The sequence below is a fragment of the Carassius carassius genome, chromosome 19 (assembly GCF_963082965.1).
Source record: "Carassius carassius chromosome 19, fCarCar2.1, whole genome shotgun sequence".
NCBI lineage: Eukaryota > Metazoa > Chordata > Actinopteri > Cypriniformes > Cyprinidae > Carassius > Carassius carassius.
Genome location: NC_081773.1, coordinates 27250826 through 27270608, shown reverse-complemented (window position 1 = coordinate 27270608; position 19783 = coordinate 27250826). Strand labels below are relative to the sequence as shown.

The following is a 19783-nucleotide window of genomic DNA, read 5'->3' as shown; positions in this document are numbered from 1 at the left end:
AATAATAGTAAAAATCCTAGTTTATAGTGATGTGTTGGTGATATTCAAGAATTCCTGGGCTAAGCTTGAATAAGCAGAATTGTAATTACAGTTTCTAAAAAGAAATAGCAAAATAAAATGTAATTTAGTGATGTGCTACTTATTCTTGTTGAATTTCATTGCTCATTTTACCTTCAAAATCTAGCTTTAAGGTTGTAAAGCCACTTATAAACAAAAGCATCCTTGCTGTGGAATGCAATTGCTCAGTTCCTAAGTTGTTTGCAAGATTTATCTGTTATGAGATAGAGATGATTGAAGAAGATGCCGCAAGCCAGGCCGCTTCCTGATTCCAGTCGGCAGGAACATGAGGTTTCTTTCCTCTGTTTAATTTGATGGCCGCTATGATGCTGACGCAGTACTGTTCTCTGTGTGCATGTATTGAGGAATGTTCAAGATGTTGATAGGATAGTTGCTTTAACTAACATTGTTTTTTGGAACAGGCATCATGTGAACTTGCTCTAGCACATTCGCATCTTCTGACAAGTGCTACACTGTATTGTAAAATCATTGATTCTTGTTAACTTTAAGTATTTGAATTATTTGCTTAAATTTTTTTTCATATTTATGTTGAAATAAAATTAAAATAAATGTTAATTATTTACATTTATTAATCCAAAATTACTAGAAAATAAGCAATTCATAGTTTAAATAAATTGTGTGTGTGTGTGTCACATGGACACACAATTTATTCATAAACTACAAATTACATTGAAATGAACATTTATTAAATTAATAAAAAAGAAAAAACTTTCACCTTTTATTTGATCTTTATTAATTAATGACTATTGTATTTATACATTTAATAAATCATTATTTTATATTGTAGTTATTATTGATAATTGTGCATATGTTTATATTATTAATTTTATTTGATAATTAAATCTGTATATATTTGCATGCAATAAAATAAACCACAATAATGTGTGTGTTAATTTATCTATCTATAGATAGATAAAGTAGACAGTATATAATTTTAGTATGTAATTGTGACGAGTGGGGTGGGGCCGAGAGACGTGGGAACCGGAGCGAGGCCGGTGGAGTGATTGGAGATGAGCGACACCTGTTCGACCCACCGGTCTCGAGTCCCATGGAGGAGATGGAAGGATATAAAACTGGAGCGACGACAGTGAAGGACGAGAGAGGACCAGGCCTGGACTTTATTTTGTGTTTGGTTTTTATTTGTGTCTGTTTTGTCTTTATTTTGATTATTAAAGCTTTCATTTTGATTGTCAAAAAAATAAAAAAAAATGTAAAAAAATTCCGGTTCCCAAATGCACTGCTGCTCGTCCCTCCACCAGCTGGGTGATCTCCTCCACCACATTCACCACAGCGGCGAGGGATCTTCAGCAGCACGTCCCTCCTTCTCCCGGGTTTCGGCACCACTGTAACAATAAAAACTCCGTAATCTTCGGGAAGGAGGAGGCGGGAACCGGCGGACAATCAAATAAAGACTTTAATAACAAAATAAACACAAAACAGTGCAACCGCCCTTCGCGGACGACTGTCGCGCACAAATAAAAAGCAAACACAAACTAAAACCCAGGCCTGGTCCTTTCTCTACTTTCACTGTCATTGCTCCAGTTTTATATCCTTCCATCTCCTTCGTGGGAGTCGAGACCGGTGGGTCGAACAGGTGTCGCTCATCTCCAATCACTCCACCGGCCTCGCTCCTGTTCCCACGTCTCTCGGCCCCGCCCCACTCGTCACAGTAATATTTATAATATTTTTTTATTGAAATGTTAATTTGGTTTGAGAAAGATACCTTTGGGGGTAAATGTATAATGTTAATAATGTAAATATATAGTCTTTGTACACATCAGTATTTTCTTGTTAAATTGACTTACCTGTGCGTCTCGTTTTTGCAGCATAAAAGTTAGTTTGTGTAAAGAACATTTGAATGTTGACTTAAAAAAGCTTTTCCTAAAAGTTACAAACGGCTTTAAAAGCTTTAAGTACTCTGAGTACTTTGTTGAGTCTCTGTTCTCTCTTCCCACAGTTGATGTGAGTACGGCGCTGCCACTGCAAGTGCCGCCTTCTGCCATCCCCATGGACCTGCGTGTAGATCACCAGTTCACTCTGGCTCCGACGGACCCGGCCCAGCGCGAGCAGCAGCTGCAGCAGGAGCTTCTGGCCCTCAAGCACAAACAGCAGATACAGAGGCAGCTCCTGATCGCAGAGTTTCAGCGGCAGCACGAGCAGCTCTCGCGCCAGCATGAAGCGCAGCTGCAGGAGCATGTCAAGGTGAGGCGAGAGCCACCGACTCGGTACTCGATTCGATTTCGATTCTCAATTTGATTTTCGATTTTGATTCTCGATTCGATTTTCTATTAGAGCTGCAATCGGGCCTTAAAAGTTAAGCCCGACAGAACCCGAGCCCGACAGATTTCGGCCCGAGCCCGACAAGTACATTTTGATTGACAGCTTTTTAAAAGCCCGAACCCATTTACAAGCCGACATAATTAAAATGTATGCACTCACAGCTCTTTTGCGTTTTGTCAGGAATGAGTCATTTATACATGTTTTAACATAATTTATACATGGCTAACGTAATAGGCCACTTGGAAGTTTGAACAAAAAAATAAAATAAGTCCTCTGTAACATCTTAACATCTCAGCACTCTATAAATAGCATAGGCTCATTTAGCATATAAATAGGCCAACACACCAATAAAAACAAGCCTTTCTTAAAAAATTGCATTAAGATAAAATCTTAATTAAGATGGGTATTTGGCAATAACGAAATTAATTAAGATAAAGGCTCTGCCGGATTTGCTTCGCCATAGCAGCTAACATAATACAATAATAATGCCAACATTAGCTTAAATAGCCTACTCTGTCTACATTATACATTTAAGACTCAATTAATATTTAGTTATTATTTGAAAAACATTTACTCACCAAGATTAGGTAAGGCCTAAGTGTTTTTGTGGAGGAAAATGATTGAATCCACTGTAGATGTCTTCAGCGCGTTCCTGCGCTCACTGATGGTGCGTCCAGCAATATAACCCTCTGGCTCATTATTCGAGGATTCTCATTATAAACAAGGTCAAAACTTTTCCAAACCTCAGACTTTGCTTTAGTTGCTGGTGCTACCAAAACGTAATCGTCAGAGGCAAGCCTCCGTTTCAACTACTCTGCATACATTTTCGCATCTTTCTCGCGCTAATCGAAACACATTACATGACCGCTCATTTACCGCACAAGCCCGAGCCCGTGTAAAATGATATAAATGAAGCCCAAATCGAAATGAAGTCCGATCAGGTCCCGTCGGGTTCGGGCAAAGATCTTAAGATCTATTTTCTATACTCGATTCTCGATTCAAGTCAATGAATATAGATTTAATACAAATACTATATGTATAAAAAAGAACAATGAACAGTCCACAACACTATTGTCGTCGTCTTGCTTACGAAATCTAAAATGCTTCCATACCTCTGACTTTTTATGTGAAGGTGGCATCAACGTCGACAAAGCACCTGAAACCCTTTAAGCCAGTGGTTCTCAACCTTTTTTTCCAGCGGGCCGCATTATGGTCCAAGTACAAGTCTCGCGGGCCGCACGCACATTACGTCACCAATGCAAACCAACCTGATTTATAATATTATAGCCTAAATATTATGATATCTAATCGATTAGATTCATTGAAATAAATAATTCTACTACACCTGACTCTGTCGGGAGCTGAACAATTTTGTGAAATTCAGCTCGATGTAGTAATAGCACAATGAATTTGCGATTGTAAAGCCTGTGTTATACTTTCCCTATGAGCAATCCGGACGCAGACACGGTCAGCGCGGACGCAGACTTCTTACATTTATACTTCCGAAAGCGCACGCTGATGGTCCGCTCTGCAACAAACATGTGAACAAATAATTTCCCAGAATCATTGCACATCGCTGTCTTTATATTCTTTATTGACGGATTGCACAGGTTCGATTGGCAATGAGCTTCTTCACACTGCCTGAACATGTGCAATGGTGCTTTTGAAGCCTACTGACCACGCGCACCTGTCCACGCGGTCGTCTGCTCAGAGCCTCGGCACACATTCTCCGATGGCGTAAGATGCGCACGGGAGCATGACTTGACTCGCGACATTGCAGAAAATGTGTGTTCACAATTGTAGCCTATGTTGATCGAAATATGAAAGCACTTTCGAATTTAATAATATGAGGTTCTCTCCAGAGATGTTTTGCCACATTTTTTCAATTAAGGATGATTGCTGCGTAGTATATGGTGTTTCTATTTGCTTGAACTTCTTCAAGTGAATTGCAAAAGTTATGTGTGTGTGTGTGTGTGTGTGTTCAGCATATGTTGGGCCGCATTTGAATTCGTGACGGGCCGCGGGTTGAGAACCACTGCTTTAAGCACTGAATGAATGAATGACGGGTTCGTTGGTAACATCGCACAAGGCACATAAGAGGGTGACATCTAGTGGAGAAGATTTGTAATTAGATTAACGCCAAACTTACGTTCAATGTCTGCGGAAATAAATATGGAAAAAAAAAAAACGATTCATGGCCTTTGAGAATCGATTTTGAATAGACCACATTTTAAAAAACGATTAATCGAAAAATCGATACATTTTTTACCCAGCCCTAGTCGCACGACGTTACGTCACCACTGTTAAGCTTCTGACAACTCTGTCAGTCTAAACGGTTTTAAAAGTTAATTTAAATAAAAATCCCAAGAAGGGCACTTTGATTTCTTTTTCCGTGATTGTTTTTATTTGATTACCATGGATTATCACATTCCATCAGCCCTTATTGTTTTAAAAATCATTTGATTAGACATATTTAGATTTTTAGAATTTAAATAAACCGTTAAAATGGAATCCAGAAAGAAAAAATGTAAAAAAGCAAACATGAAATTTGAGAAAAATAAAGCTGAATTTGGTGAAAAATAAAAACAGATTTCACGTGACTCTAAAAATTTATCTTTTGTTAATACATTTTTTTTAAAATGATCAATTTCATGAATTGTTTTTTTAGACATGCTTTTTTATTTCTAAAATTTTAAATAAATATTTTTTAAGAATTAAAATGGAAAAAATTTAATCCATACAAAAATGTATAAAACTAATTTTATAAGGCCCTAGGTATTTCTGATTTATTTGATGTCATAGAATAAAATGTAAAAAACATCTTGAGCCTGTGTTAACCACAAACCTTATTTCAAGCATTTAACCAAAAAGCCATTTAAGAAAGCTTTGGCGTGAAATTGAATGGACGAGTGCTGCTTAAACTTTTTGTGTTCCATGGAGACAGTAACAGCGTTTAGGTTTGGGAGAGTAAATAATGACAGAATTTTGATTCTATTTCTGTATAGAGCTCACAGTGCAGCGGTTCTCGTCTCCGTTCCTCCCTTCCTTCAAAGCTCCCACGCTTCTGTCTTTGATTTTCCATTTCTTTGTGGGGATTGTGAGGAATGGAGTTTGTTTGAATATTGAACGCTCTGTCGTGTCTGTGGTTTCCTGAGGCAGTGCTGCTGTCATTGGCCTCCAGACTGAGCTCTCATTGTGAGGCCGGACGGGAGACGGGTGACTGCAATCGCTGTGGGAACTCTGTCCTTGGGAAACACCGGGATCCTGTGAGCGCAGCAGACCTCTGGAAAAATATATATTCATATTATACATTCTTGTTCCATATGTAAATTTAGTGGCATATTCAATGGAGTTTACATTGTTCTGAAGCAATCTCTCAAATGGAATTATTTATTTTTTGTTAATCTATTTGCAGATTATTTCTTTGAATTTACGTTTTATTAACCAAGTAATATGCATATAATGTATTTTATAAATACATTTAAACATGATTGTTTCTTTGAAGTAATGATGAATGTATAATAAATGTTAATGTGTGTGTGTGTGTATATGTACTATATATATATATATATATATATATATATATATATATATATATATATATAGTACATAATTTTTTTTTTTTTACTTTAATATAATATATAAATTCATATATTTTTGACTTTTTTATTTTATTTAAATAATAATAATTATTATTTTATGATTAGATGTGTTTTATATATATTTCTCTATTTATAAACTTTTGAATTAAACTTTTAATACATTTAAATGGTCATTATTAAAATAATATTATATACTAGTAGATTTTTTTATAAATAGTTTATTATATATATATAAAATCAATTTAAATAATATTTAATTTAATGATTTTTTAATATATAATTAAAAAAAATACTTTTCAATTTATGTATTGGCAATACATCACATAAAAAGTACTTTACAGTGATTGTCACAATGCATTGACCGAACACCACTTTTCCATTAATATTAATATTTTGTTTAGTTTTATTTAAAAAAAAAAAAAAAAAAAGTCATCCTTGAGATCGGCTCATGTCATTGCTTTTTTCTGGTCTTAGACAGCCCAGATGTGATGTGAAATGGTGATTAGACCCATGCACATTAATGAGATGAGGTAGATGGCATGGTTTGAAAAGCTCCAGTTAGAAATGTCAGAGCTTTGCCTGATGAGGAAGAGTCTTTGCGGTTCGGTAGACATGCTCTTCACTCCAGTGTCATCATAGCCTCCAAGTGACAGACGCCCATGACTCACCGCCGGTGATCTCCCTGGATCTGCACAAAGAAACGTGGAAAGTGAGAGGAAAGACTTATATAACAAAAAAGAGGAGTATCGAGGCTGGATAAAAGCATCTTAAGTAACTGCTTGCTCACAGACTAGCCATGAGCTTGATTAGACCCTGTGTCAGTGTTAACGTGATTTAACTGACCAGAATCACAGAGATCCATTCAGCATCCAAGCATCAGCTGTATACGGCTCTGATATTACCCATCATCACAAGCCAGTAATGGATGTGATGTGACTGCTGCTGAGCTGAGTAACTGCAGAAGTGGAAATGTTAGATGCAATGGCTGCATTAGCAGAGCACACTGTGAGAGAGATTACCAGCATCTTTTAACACTCGTTTTAGTCAGGGAGCTGTTGATGTAATTGAAGACATCGATAATCACATTCAGGAACCACTTTCTTGTATGATGTCGGTATTTCCAACTAGTTATTGGTGGTACGACTTTGGTGCAGTCGTGTGTCTTCAGTATAGAGTCAATGTGAAATGCTGTTTTTATCTTTTTACTATCATAATCTGATTGGTAAAAATAAATAAATCAATAAATGAAAGAAAAAAAAACAATAAATAAAAATAATATACATTTAAAAAAGAAAGCACCAGGGCTTTTATTTATTTGATTAAAAATACTGTTAAAACAGTACTGTTTTGAAATATTATTACACTCTAAAATAACTGTTTGTTTTACTGTAATATATTTTAAAATGTAATTTATTCCTCTGATGCAAAGCTGAATTATCAGCATCATGACTCCAGTCTTCAGTGTGACATGATCCTACAGAAAACATTATAATATGCTGATTTAATGCTCAAGAAATATTTAGCCTATTATTTTTATCATTGTTGAAAACAGTTATTTTTTTGTTGTTGTTGTTTTTTTGTTGTTGTTTTTTTTGAAGAATAAAAAGCGCAAAAATATTTGTGATTGCAAATTTAATGCATCCTTGCTGAATGGAAATTACCTAAACCCTAAACTTTTGAACAATAGTGTTTTTGTTTTTTTACTTCAGCTTTTTATTTGTTTTGAGTATATATTTGGAATAACATGCATGACAGAATCTTACACCGTAAGAAAAGAATAATGTGTTTAAAAAAAAAGTCCACTGTATTGACTTGAATAATGTTTATATGTGTGTGTTCTTCTACCTCCCCTTCAGCATCAGCAGGACCTCCTGGCCCTGAAACATCAGCAGGAGCTCCTGGAACACCAGCGGAAGTTGGAGCGCCATCGTCAAGAACAGGAGCTGGAGAAACAGCAGCGGGAACAGAAGCTCCAGTTACTCAAAAACAAAGAACGCGGCCAAGAGAGTGAGTGAAAAACTAATTACCTGACTGAAACACATAAAGGTCTTTGATTGATTAGGCTAATCAGCAGCACTGTGGCTTGGATGTCTGTCTCAGCATTATAATTGCTTTTCATAACCAAAATTAAAAACTTGCCTGAAGTAGTCAAATGTCCATTTTGTTAGACCAATTTAGACGATATATCGCACCACTCGTGTAGATGATATAAGTTTGAGTCTGACCTGCATCACTCCCTTCTGACCACCTGTTTTGCTTCTAAAATTATTTTCTATTAAAAAAAACTACATTTTAAGGGTGTTTGCTCAAACACCTTCAAAACACATTATTAGTGAAAATTTGGTTTTTGTTTCTTTACTATGACTACATATACATTGCATGTAAATTTGGTTGTTAGTTCGCCTTTCATTGTTCAGTCCTTTTCTGTACACACACAGTTCAGTAATTTACAGGAGTGACAACTGCATTCTGCAACTGCATTGACTCCTGATAAATTAAGACAATAAAGAACAAGCCCATAATAAACTTAAATCCAAATGCATTATCTTGAAAATAAGCTACTACACCTGCCTTATCTATTAACTCCAGAAACTGGATCACTTTATTATCTATGCTCAAACAAGAAGCAAAATTATGCTTAATTTGCATTGCTTATAATAAGTGGACATGGCAACCCTTTCAAGAACAGGTTCTGTAAAGTAGCCTTCCAAACATAAACAAACAAACAAATTAAGGGGATTCATTCCCATATTTATATGCAGTTTTCACTCCTGAAACAGTAGCCATGTTTTCAGCTGAAGTTTAATTGATTTAATTGTGATTTAATTTTTTAATTTTTTTATGCGATATCTCAAAATGTGAATAAAAATAGGTGAATGGGAAACATGGCTAGTGTGTGTGTGGGCTGTTAAGTCTATGGTAGTTTTTGCCAAAATCAATGATCTGATATCTTATTAGATATATTAAGTATGTTGCACACAGTTTAATATTTGGTGTTTCAGGCATGAGCAACATTACCAGTGATTTTCTCAGAGAGTGTATACTTATCTGAGATGCTCCTTGCAGTACAGTACAGCCGGTCTATTTTAATCCGTCACTGTTGTGGTTGACACGGCGGTCACCTGTTGCCTGCGAGGAGCGCGTGTTGTCTGGCGGCGCAGGTGTGTGCGTACACTAGCGACGACCTCTGGGGACATGTTTACAGACGATGGGAAAGGTGTTAATTGAATGAAAAACTGTGAGAATTCATCCATCTGATGTGTTTCTTTGAGAGATGGAACAATAGTGAGAAAAAAAGTCTTTGTTTAACCGTGGCGGTCTCAATGGGAATTGGAATAGAGAGTTTGCACTCTCTATTTAAGACCGGATAAAGGGGTTGTTCCTCTTAAATGTGAAGAGATATCTGGACCGAGTCGGCCTGCAGTGGAAGAGCTGTTTATCGACACCAGAAAACTAGTGTCAGCCTTTGTGGTCGTGATCAATTGGGCACAGTTCGATCTTCTCAGTCTCAGACTATTAAGAGTTTTTTAAGTGCATTTAGAAGACGAAATTACGGCACTGCAAATTACAGGGTTTAGAAATGGCGAAGAAATTGACTGTCACAAATGCATGAAACCCCTTCCCGAGGCTTTTAGATAGATCTTGTGGTATAGCGCGGCTAGAGGCTGAGAAAATGCCATTAATGTCCCGCTGCTTGGCTGTTTGTGGTCCTACTGAACTGTGGGCTCTGATCGACAGGCGCTGTGGCGAGCACTGAGGTGAAGATGAGGTTGCAGGAGTTCGTCCTCAACAAGAAGAAAGCGCTGGCCCAGAGGAGCCTCAACCACTGCCTGCCCAACGACCCACGCTACTGGTACGGGTGAGTATCAAAACCTGATCGGTGCCATGTTTCAGAAAGGGCTTCTCACAGGTCCTGTTTACATCTGGTTTTGACAAAGCAGTCATTTGAGACAAAATTGCATGCAGTTTACAGTTAACATTAACATGCAGCTTTCTGGTTTGTGAAGTAAATTAATATATGATATATTTTTGTGTGTGTGTGTGTATATATATATATATATTAGGGTTGTGCCGATAGACGATAGTATCGTGTATCGACGATCGTCAGAGATATCGACATAAGCAGAATTCTCTGTCGATAATCAAGACGATATTAGGCTCATTTTCCTATTAATGTATTAGATTATAATAATAATAACTATTATTTTTATTTTTATTAGGCTGCTTATTATAATTCGGCTTTTAAACTGCCCAGCTATTTCACTTAATTTCACTGCCCGCATTTCACACACACACCTCGCACGCGCAGGAGGATTAGAGCATGTAGTCGGCGAAGTTGTAACGCTTTGACTCGGATAATTCGTTAAATCCATGAAATGAAAGAGATAGAAAACGACGAGTTGGTGTCCCACACATTTAATGTCAAAGTCAAAGTCACCTTTATTTATATAGCGCTTTAAACAAATACATTGCGTCAAAGCAACTGAACAACATTCATTAGGAAAACAGTGTCAATAATGAAAAAATGATAGTTAAAGGCAGTTCATCATTGAATTCAGTTATGTCATCTCCGTTCAATTAAATAGTGTCTGTGCATTTATTTGCAATAAAGTCAACAATATCGCTGTAGATGAAGTGTCCCCAACTAAGCAAGCCAGAGGCGACAGCGGCAAGGAATCGAAACTCCATCGGTGACAAAATGGAGAAAAAAACCTTGGGAGAAACCAGGCTCATTTGGGGGGCCAGTTCTCCTCTGACCAGACGAAACGAGTATGGCTGGTATACGGCAACGCGCTCTTCTCATACATGAGAGATTAACTCTTTCTTGGTGTCACAAATAAAAGACAAAATAATTAACAAGGCGGCAGAGCGAATTTATCATTCATAGTGCATGGTTCTCACGTAGTCCTTTTCTTAAAGACTGATCACTTAACTTATAAAACGCACTATGTGGTGATGACGTAGAAGGACTACTATGAACCACTATGAATAATGGATAATAAGTTCAATCTGCCGCCTTGTTATTATTTTCATGCACACCGCACTATAATGTGATGCATGCAAAATACATAGTTTTGGCCGTTACAAAGTCTCCATCCACAAACAGACGTACATCGTCTGCAGGTATAAGGTATTTCATTGCACTTTAACAAGTAATCTAAACGGCCTATATACTGTATGTGCACTCTTTTAAACGAGCCCTCACTGAGTTTAATGTCACAGTTATGTTAGACTGCATCTCATTCTTGTTTCTGTGGCGGTGCGTCAGACTCGTCATGAGGCGCGCGGTCCGGAGCGCTGTATGACTGATGCATCAGTTCAATTCAACTTTACTACAAATATATCAACTTACCCGTTTTAAATACTTTATATTTAAATGTTCGTTTATGCCCAATATAAGTGTTTAACTGTTGGACTTTAAATGAAATCTGCTATTGATTTTCACCATTGACTGATTGACTGATTTTGAACTTCCCTGCGCGGATGCGGACGTGCGATATGACAGTTGTGTCCGACTATGTATGAACTAGCTGTTTTAAATACAGTATTTTTATATTTAACGTTAGTTAAATCAGTCAGTATGTTTGAAAGTAATTTTTTTTTTTGATTATTGGTGACTCCATATGCTCTCTCTCGCGCACTTGCGCGGTTTAAAACACCCAATAGTTAGGCTATGACAAGAACAAAGAGTCTCTCTCTTGCTCCACCCATGCTCGATAATATTGTGTATCGTCGATCTCACGGGCTGACGATATGACGATTTGAAAAATGACCATATCGCCCAACACTAATATATATATATATATATATATATATATATATATATATATATATATACACACTCACAATATAATATAAAAAAAAAATAATAATACTAAACCGGTTCACACAAGTCAAGTGTATTAATAATAAACATTAAAAAACATTTAAAATTAATAAAAAGCCAAGTGGAATTTTTATAGTATTTTATTTTTAATTATTTTACTTTATTTTATTTCATTTTTCCTGTTAGAAAGAGATTAATTTGCTGTTTTTTTTTTTTTTTTTTTTTTTTTTGCGTATTTGTGACAAACAGTGCAGGTCACCTATAAAAAAAAATCAGATTTTTTTCCCCCCATGTAAAAAACATTAATTAGCTATTTCTTTGTTTTAAATTTGTTTTTGTATATTTGTCAGCTGCACCTCTTACAATAAAAACAAAACAAAAAAACATTCGAATGATTCATTTATTTAATCATTTTGGTGAGCTTTAATTTTGTTTCGTTGTATTCATTCTCCAAGTGATGAGCACAGTGATTGATTAGCAAGTTAGTAGTTGTTGTTCACTGCTATCTGAGATGCATCAGGACACATTTACACTATGAATATAGTGTCGTCACAAGTGTTTGCACCAGCTCTGAATGTGGTTTGAGTGATCGAATACTGAAGTGGTTTGGAGCCGTTTACACCTGTATTTAGCGTTGTGATCAGATTACCTAAGACGTCACAAAGATCTTAAAAGCAGATCAAAACAAAGCTAAAGATCTACATGCTACACAAAACTTATGCCAAACGTCAGAGTGTACAGTAGTATAGTTGTTCGCTTGCAGCTGTTAGCCGAAGTAAAACCATGTTATGTAAGTTTCTACTTTGACTGACAGTTTTGTTTCTCCCTTCACCACACAAAAGATGTAGCTAGCTGTCACCTCTGGGTTCTAGAAATATTTGAGCAAGTTTTGATTGGGGAGCTTGTCATGTGTGAAAGATAGCGGTGAAGAGGAGGCGTGTGTCAGTGTGTAAGAGTGTAAGAGTGTGGATGTGAATAGGGGTGTGTTTGTGCAAAAACTCACACTCCCTCAAGCCCACATTCACACTCCTCATCTGTGAGGCCTTTTGAGAGAAATGTTCCAGGCTTTGCATTTACATATCTATGTACATAAACTACTATTCAAAAGTTTAGGGCCAATAAGATTTTTTTATTATTTAATGCTCACCAAGGCAAAGAACTATTTAACAAATACATTTGACAAATAAATATAATATTAAGTAAACAAGTCAATTGAGTAAACATATATATATATATATGCATGTTATTTAATGTATATATATAGAATGCGGTTGTCATATATATATATATATATATATGACAACCGCATTCTATATATATACACATTAAATAACATGCATATATATATATATGTTTACTCAATTGACTTGTTTACTTAATATTATATTTATTTGTCAAATGTATTTGTTAAATAGTTCTTTAAATTAAATCTAATTATAATATATATATATATATATATATATATATATATATTCATATTCTTATTGCATATGTAAATTTAATGGCTTTATTTAGAGCTGCAACTACCAACGTTTCTGATAATCAAGTAATGTCTTAAAACCATTTTATTTCATTATTTATGTACTTCATTTATTTATCTTTCTCTAGGTTAGCTTTTGAATTTTATATTTTTTGAGTTCTTATATCTTGAATTAATTTAAATTTCATTTAAAAAAAAATACACTTTTATTTGGAACAATGTAAAAACTTTTGTTGGAAGCCAGCTATCCTCAGATGCCCCGCTGCAGTTGTCTTTCCTGTTTAGAAGGAGCAAATCCTTTATTCTCGCAGAGCTTTGATGGCTCAAGCGTGTTTATTTGTAAACAGAATGGTACCCTCCACACACACACACTTAGACCACACTGAGGCATTATGGGTGATCTGAGTTTGCATTCCCATTAGTTGGCAAAAAGCATCCCGCTGCTGGGAATGGTGAGCAGCTGTGTGTGGAAAAGTCTAGAAATGCACATATTTGAGTACCTGTGTGTGTGTTTGTGATTTGTTCCACAGGAAAACCCAGCACAGCTCCCTGGACCAGAGCTCACCACCTCAGACAGGGATTTCCACTTACAACCACCCGGTGCTGGGAATGTACGACCCCAAAGATGACTTCCCGCTCCGCAAGACAGGTAAAACTAAGCCTCTTTTTCTCAATGCATCTTGTCCAGTCTTTTCACTTTTTTACACCAGTTCAGGTTTACTTACGCCGAACTGGTTCCAAAAAATGTTGAACAAACTCTGTGACCTTTGACGCTCGTGGAAACCACTTTTTCCTTCTGTGGATGCAGAAGCTGTTTTCTCACACTCACACACATCTGTAAAAGATTGTGAAGTTCATCGGCTACAAAATGTGGAGCTGTGTTTGAATGGCTTAAAATTAATTTGCCCAAAATATTATATAATCAAAGATTTTCTTAACAGTGTTATTTTAGTATTATCTATGTACAATTATAGTTTTTATTTTGTTTTTTTATGAATTTGCTTTTATTTTTATATTTTTAGCATTTATTTTATTTTAATTAAATTTTTTTGTCATTTTGCTATGAGCTTTTGTCATTTGTATTAATTGTTATTATTTTATAAATTATTGTTTAGGTTTTTTTTTTATTTTAGTTTTTTTAGTTTTTTAGTAATAAATTAACAAAAGTATATCGCCAAATTCAAAGGAATAATAAGTAAATAATAATGAGTAAAACATATTTTAAAAATAATAATTAATAAATTAAAAAATAATAATATTAATAAATACAAATTTATTAAAACATTTCATCATTTAAATATTTAAAACTAAGTTAATTAAACCTATTTTAGGACAATTTATTTAGCTAGTAATAGTTATGACAGTTTACGCCAACATTTTATTTTCATGACCATTAAATTAAAATGCTTATTATTGTGATGCCATGTTTTTATTAAAATTAGCAAGTTTAATAAAACAAATACTGCAGTTATGTATGCTTATGATTAGTGTCCAACTGATATGTTTTTTTTGGGGGGCCGATACCGATATTAGGGAGTAAAAAAAGTCCTTCATACATGTATCAGCCGATATTCTTTGTGTATATCATAGTACAGTACCAGTCAAAAATCTGGACACACTTCCCATTCATACTGTATATACAGAATACAGTATATACATAAAGAGAATATATATACATAAACACATTTTTTTCAATAACTCATATACATTACTTTAAAGCATTGTCATTCAACAGACTCAAGCACCCAAATTAGTTACTTAAAAAATTCATTATTTTATTATTTATTTTATTATTAGAAATATAAAGTTTTTTCATGTTCCATTAAAACTCAGAAGGGAAATATACCGAATCATTATGGAAAGAAATGAATGAATAAGTTTTTTGTTTTGTTTTGTTTTGTTTTGTTTTGTTTTGTTTTGTTTTGTTTTGTTTTGTTTTGTTTTGTTTTGTTTTGTAAAGCATGACTCGAATAAGTTGTTGTTTTTTTTTAGATGCAACTAAGGTCCAGGTAACATTGCTTAGATTGATGGCATTAGAGGTTCCTATTGGTTTCTCTCTCTCTCTCTCTCTCTCTCTCTCTCTCTCTCGCAAAACGTTCTGGAAAGTTTTCTGCTTTTGAGGAGAAACGTCCATGAGGTTTTAGGATGTTTAAGTAAAGACATTCTCTCTGACATCTGCTGTGTTTTAATAAGAGCTCCAGTGTCTGTGGTCTCCTGCTTCAGCATCACTGTCTTCACTATCCGGCTCCATGCAGGCAGTGTGTGTTAAAGAAGTCCCCCCGCCCCGCTGCAGGAGAGCACTCAAGGGCAATTCCTATGCAGACTCACTTTGGGCTGGTTTAGGTAGAGTAAGGCCTCTGTGCTCATTAATCACCCTGGAAATGGGCCTGTCAGAGACCCGCAGTACAACCTGCCCTGGGCCTTTAGCACACACAGATCCCCGGTGAGACCTGCGTAATTACAGTGCAGGCCAGGGAGACAGGAGGGGGAGGTGCTGCGGAGTGCACTACAGTCGTAACTGCGCACAGAAGGTGAATGCAGCTCCTGCTACCTAAATCAAAGGGTCCTACTGTACAGCAACCTTTATGACCTCTAGGTCTCCAAGAGGATGATTTAGTCCAAAATGAATGTTTTGCTGCACCTGCCAAACTGTTTATAATCTGAGAAAATTTACATGATATCAGTTTCCATACAGGCATTTTATTTATTTTATTTTTTTGTTTTGTTTTGTGTTGTGTTGTTTTCAGTGACAGTTTTTAATTTATTATTCTTTATATTATATATTATTTTAGTATTTTAGTGTTTTTTTCTAGTTTATCCCTATAAGAAACAGGTTGTTTTGTTGTTATATTATTTTATTTTATTTTTCCCTGTAAGAAAGAGACACTTTAGTTGTTTTTATTTATTTAATTAAATTGGTTATTTCATAATTTTTATTTATTAATTTTTTATTTTTTGCATATTTGTGCCAAACAACTTGAGTCACTGTGCTTTTTAACTGCACCTGTCAAAAGAAACAAATTATTTTGTTCCACAGTTTTAATTTCATCTTAATGTGAAAGAATATTCCACCATATGTGTTGCCACATGGGGCTCAGTTAAAAAAAATGACTTCATACAGCCTACAGAAACTTTTCAACAATTAACAGTTGTTCATTTTTCTTTAATAGATTGTTTTTGTGTTTGATTTTAATTGATTTTAATTTACTTTTATTTCATCAGCAGAATTGCACATAATCTGAGATTCCTATGATCTTACCTATAAATGTGCTGTTGACAAGTTAGATGTCGTCATCTGCTCACATTTGGCTCTTGGCGGGTGTTAATATTGGACCCTGATTGTGCTGTTGCAATCCACAGTTTGGTTTGATGTGATCTGTGTTCCCACAGTTCATTGTTTTCATTATCCATGAGTGGCACAACCTCTTTGACGTCCTTTCACGGTTATATTTCCCATGTGTGCTGTTAACCTGGGAAAGCAGCAGGAGCATACAGGCGGTGGTACTCTGGGAAAGAGGATCCGATGGTCTGAACTTCAAGCTGTGAAATGTTCTTTGTTTAGTTCTGATGATTGAGTTTGTGGTGAGGCTCGTTTGCAAGTCGATTCCAGTCGTCCCGCTGTAGATAAACCTCAGTTTGCTCTGGCTGGCAGAGTGCATTCCTGCAGGGGGGTTATGGAGAAGGAGGGTGGCCCGGCCTTAACCAGAACTGTTTGACGCTCACTTTCCCTCTCAGGACAGGCCCGAGTCTGTTTTCACACGTCTCACCTAACTGTCGTACATCTGGAACCTTGACTGTTGGCAGCTGCAGGAAGTGTGATGTTGTTTTAGGACAGTGAAGTCTGCTAGATGTCCAGTGCCGCGAATGCTGCACAGACGGTTGCTCTTCTGGGTTTTTGTCATGGTTTTCTGATAGTGGTGAGCAGTGTTTTGGGGCATTATATTAGGGCTGTAGCTATCGAATATTTTAGTAATCGAGTATTCTACCAAAAATTCCATCGAGTAATCGGATAAAATGTGTTTTTGCTTATTTAAAGTGCATTATTAATTATGCAAGAGAAAATAAGACTCCTGGGTCTCTTAAAATGAACAACTTTCTTAAAATGAAAGTTTCTTTTTCAGAAATAAAAAATATTTGTACTTTTTAAATGCATAAAATGCAATGCATACATCAAAAATAAACATTTAATTATTATCCATTGTTTTCTCTGTCTGTACTTGTACTGTGAACAATGACAATAAAGTTGACAGATGAATTAAGTGCATTTAAGTGCCATTCAGTTGGGGTTTAAAATAAAGCATTTTCTGAGATGCACATTAAACATTAAACACATAAAACATTAATTTAATTTATCTTTTAATTATAAAAAATTAAGCAAACTTAACTTTTTGGTAAACAAAGGGAATTGCTATTAAAAATAAAACATGGAAGAAATTGTGTGATTAAACCTTAAAAAACGGACTTTTATTTTGACGGGTTGACGTACCTTCACAGTTCTGTGTATGTGATGTGACAACGGTCAAATGCTCATGAAGTGACTGTCAGAGCAGTTCTGGAGATGTTGTTCATGTGTTCACGTCCTTATAGTGAGACAGCAGAAGCTGAAATCACTGCGAGCGTCACGCGCGCTTCAGCGTGTGTTAATAAAGGAAGACACGCTTCTGCTCCATCATTAACAGAGACATGCAGAACATGCAGGATTCATATTTAGATTCAGACTGTTCCGGCTTAATATTTACAGATATTAGTCCATATCGTGATTTGATGAAAGTGCAATGACCTATTTTTGATTAATTCATTCAAAATTTGGCAAATTCCGTGCCATTCCGCGTTAAACTGTAAAAGCTGTTTTTATGACTGGATTCCGTGATTCCCTCCGCGTTTTCTGCATCGCGGAAATCATAGGGCCCTAGTTGTGTCTCCTTCGGCTTTGTGGGTGACGTAAACGCGTTGTGTCACATTAAAAAAATCATTGCGAAAGAACCTGACGTGAGATTTAAAATAAATTAAAAGAGGCTTCGAGGCAGAGGAATTTGCCTCGATCATTTTTTGTAATCAAGTTACTCCAGTTACTCGAGGAATCATTTAAGCTCTACATTATATGTTACAAGTTTCATTATCGAATTGCTGTTCTCAACGAGTTAAGTGACGTTTGACAAGTGTAGTTATTTTGTTCAAATAAGCGCTGCATGTTGCGTAATAATTTTTTCCCCTTCAAATATCTAATTTAGCATCAGATACTGTAAATTATCCGATTTTTTACATAATCAGATTTTTATGCAACAAGTGATTTCATGAACAAAGTGATGTCACTCATTAAATTTAGACAATATCTGGTACTCTTTCTAATAAAAACGTATATTATGAAATCAGATTTTTCACGTAGTCCGATTATTTTTTTTTTTTAAAGAAACATTGCGTTACTTATTAGATTGCAATATCAGTAACTTTGTTAAATTACATTTTGTACAAACAGATTTTAACAGATAATCATATTTTTTTACACAGCAATTCATTGAAATGTAATATTGTAATATACACAGTTACGGTTTTTAAATATGTAATGTTATGTAATCAGATTGTTCAGAGAATCTAATTTTTTATAATTAATGATAATGATAAAATAAGTAACGTTTTATGTAATCAAATTTTTGTTCTTCATGATCAGTCTTCACAAAAAATGTATTTGAAACAATATTGGTACTGCTCATTAAGGTACACACAAGTAACATATGTATATATTTTTTATTTTATGTAATGCATAAAAAAGCATGTTAGTTGCCAAATTTACATAGTTTTAATGTGCATTACTTTCCAATTTTTTTTGCTATGTAGCAGACAAAAATAACACTTTGCATGCCTTTTGCCATAAACATTTTGTGACAGTTGCTTGTTGCAGTTGCATTTGACAAGTCTTCTAATGATTTTTATGAAGTTTCTGATGCAAATTTCTGTTGATTTTGCAAGAGAATAAAAATGTTCCATTCCGATTCGTGATGCTTTACATTTCTTGTGATTGTCATATGTGAAAAATTTGTATGAAGACAGAAAAAGTAGTATCATAATGTAGCATAATTATATACTTTTTAGAATAAGTATTGCAGTACTAGAGCATGCTACTTTTACGGGTAATATCCTCCAGCGGTGTTGACACCTTCCTTTCTGCAGTAAGTGTGAATGTATGCTGTAAGTATGTGACTCAGCGAGAGCTCTTTTATTTCATTCATGCGTTTCTCCTGCAGTGCTGCGATGCGAGGCTGTGCTCTTCTGAACGTGTTTGAGCAGGCGGGAAGGTCACAGAGCTGACATTTTGCGCAGAGCAGACTTGTAGCAACCGTGAATCTTTTTCGGTGACTCATTCTTTCACAAGTCATGCACAAGTGTTTTTTCTTAGAAAATCTGGCTCAGAATTCCTCGCAAACAATTAGTCGCTGTTGACAGCCTTGGAGCACTGAGTAAATGACTGTCTGTTATGCTTCACTTGAAACACATTGGCTCTCATTTGATCAGAAATAG

General features: G+C 35.5%; 1 protein-coding gene across 1 annotated transcript in view; it reads left to right on the top strand.

Annotated features, from left to right (window-relative positions):
- The window catches only part of LOC132095497 (histone deacetylase 4-like), a 224292-nt gene that overhangs the window by 125375 nt on the left and 79134 nt on the right, over positions 1-19783 (top strand). Inside the window, exons 4-7 of the mRNA XM_059500553.1 lie at positions 2036-2280; positions 7817-7967; positions 9699-9819; positions 13798-13916. Of these exons, the coding sequence (XP_059356536.1) occupies positions 2036-2280; positions 7817-7967; positions 9699-9819; positions 13798-13916 (636 nt within the window). The remainder of the gene's footprint in view (positions 1-2035; positions 2281-7816; positions 7968-9698; positions 9820-13797; positions 13917-19783) is intronic.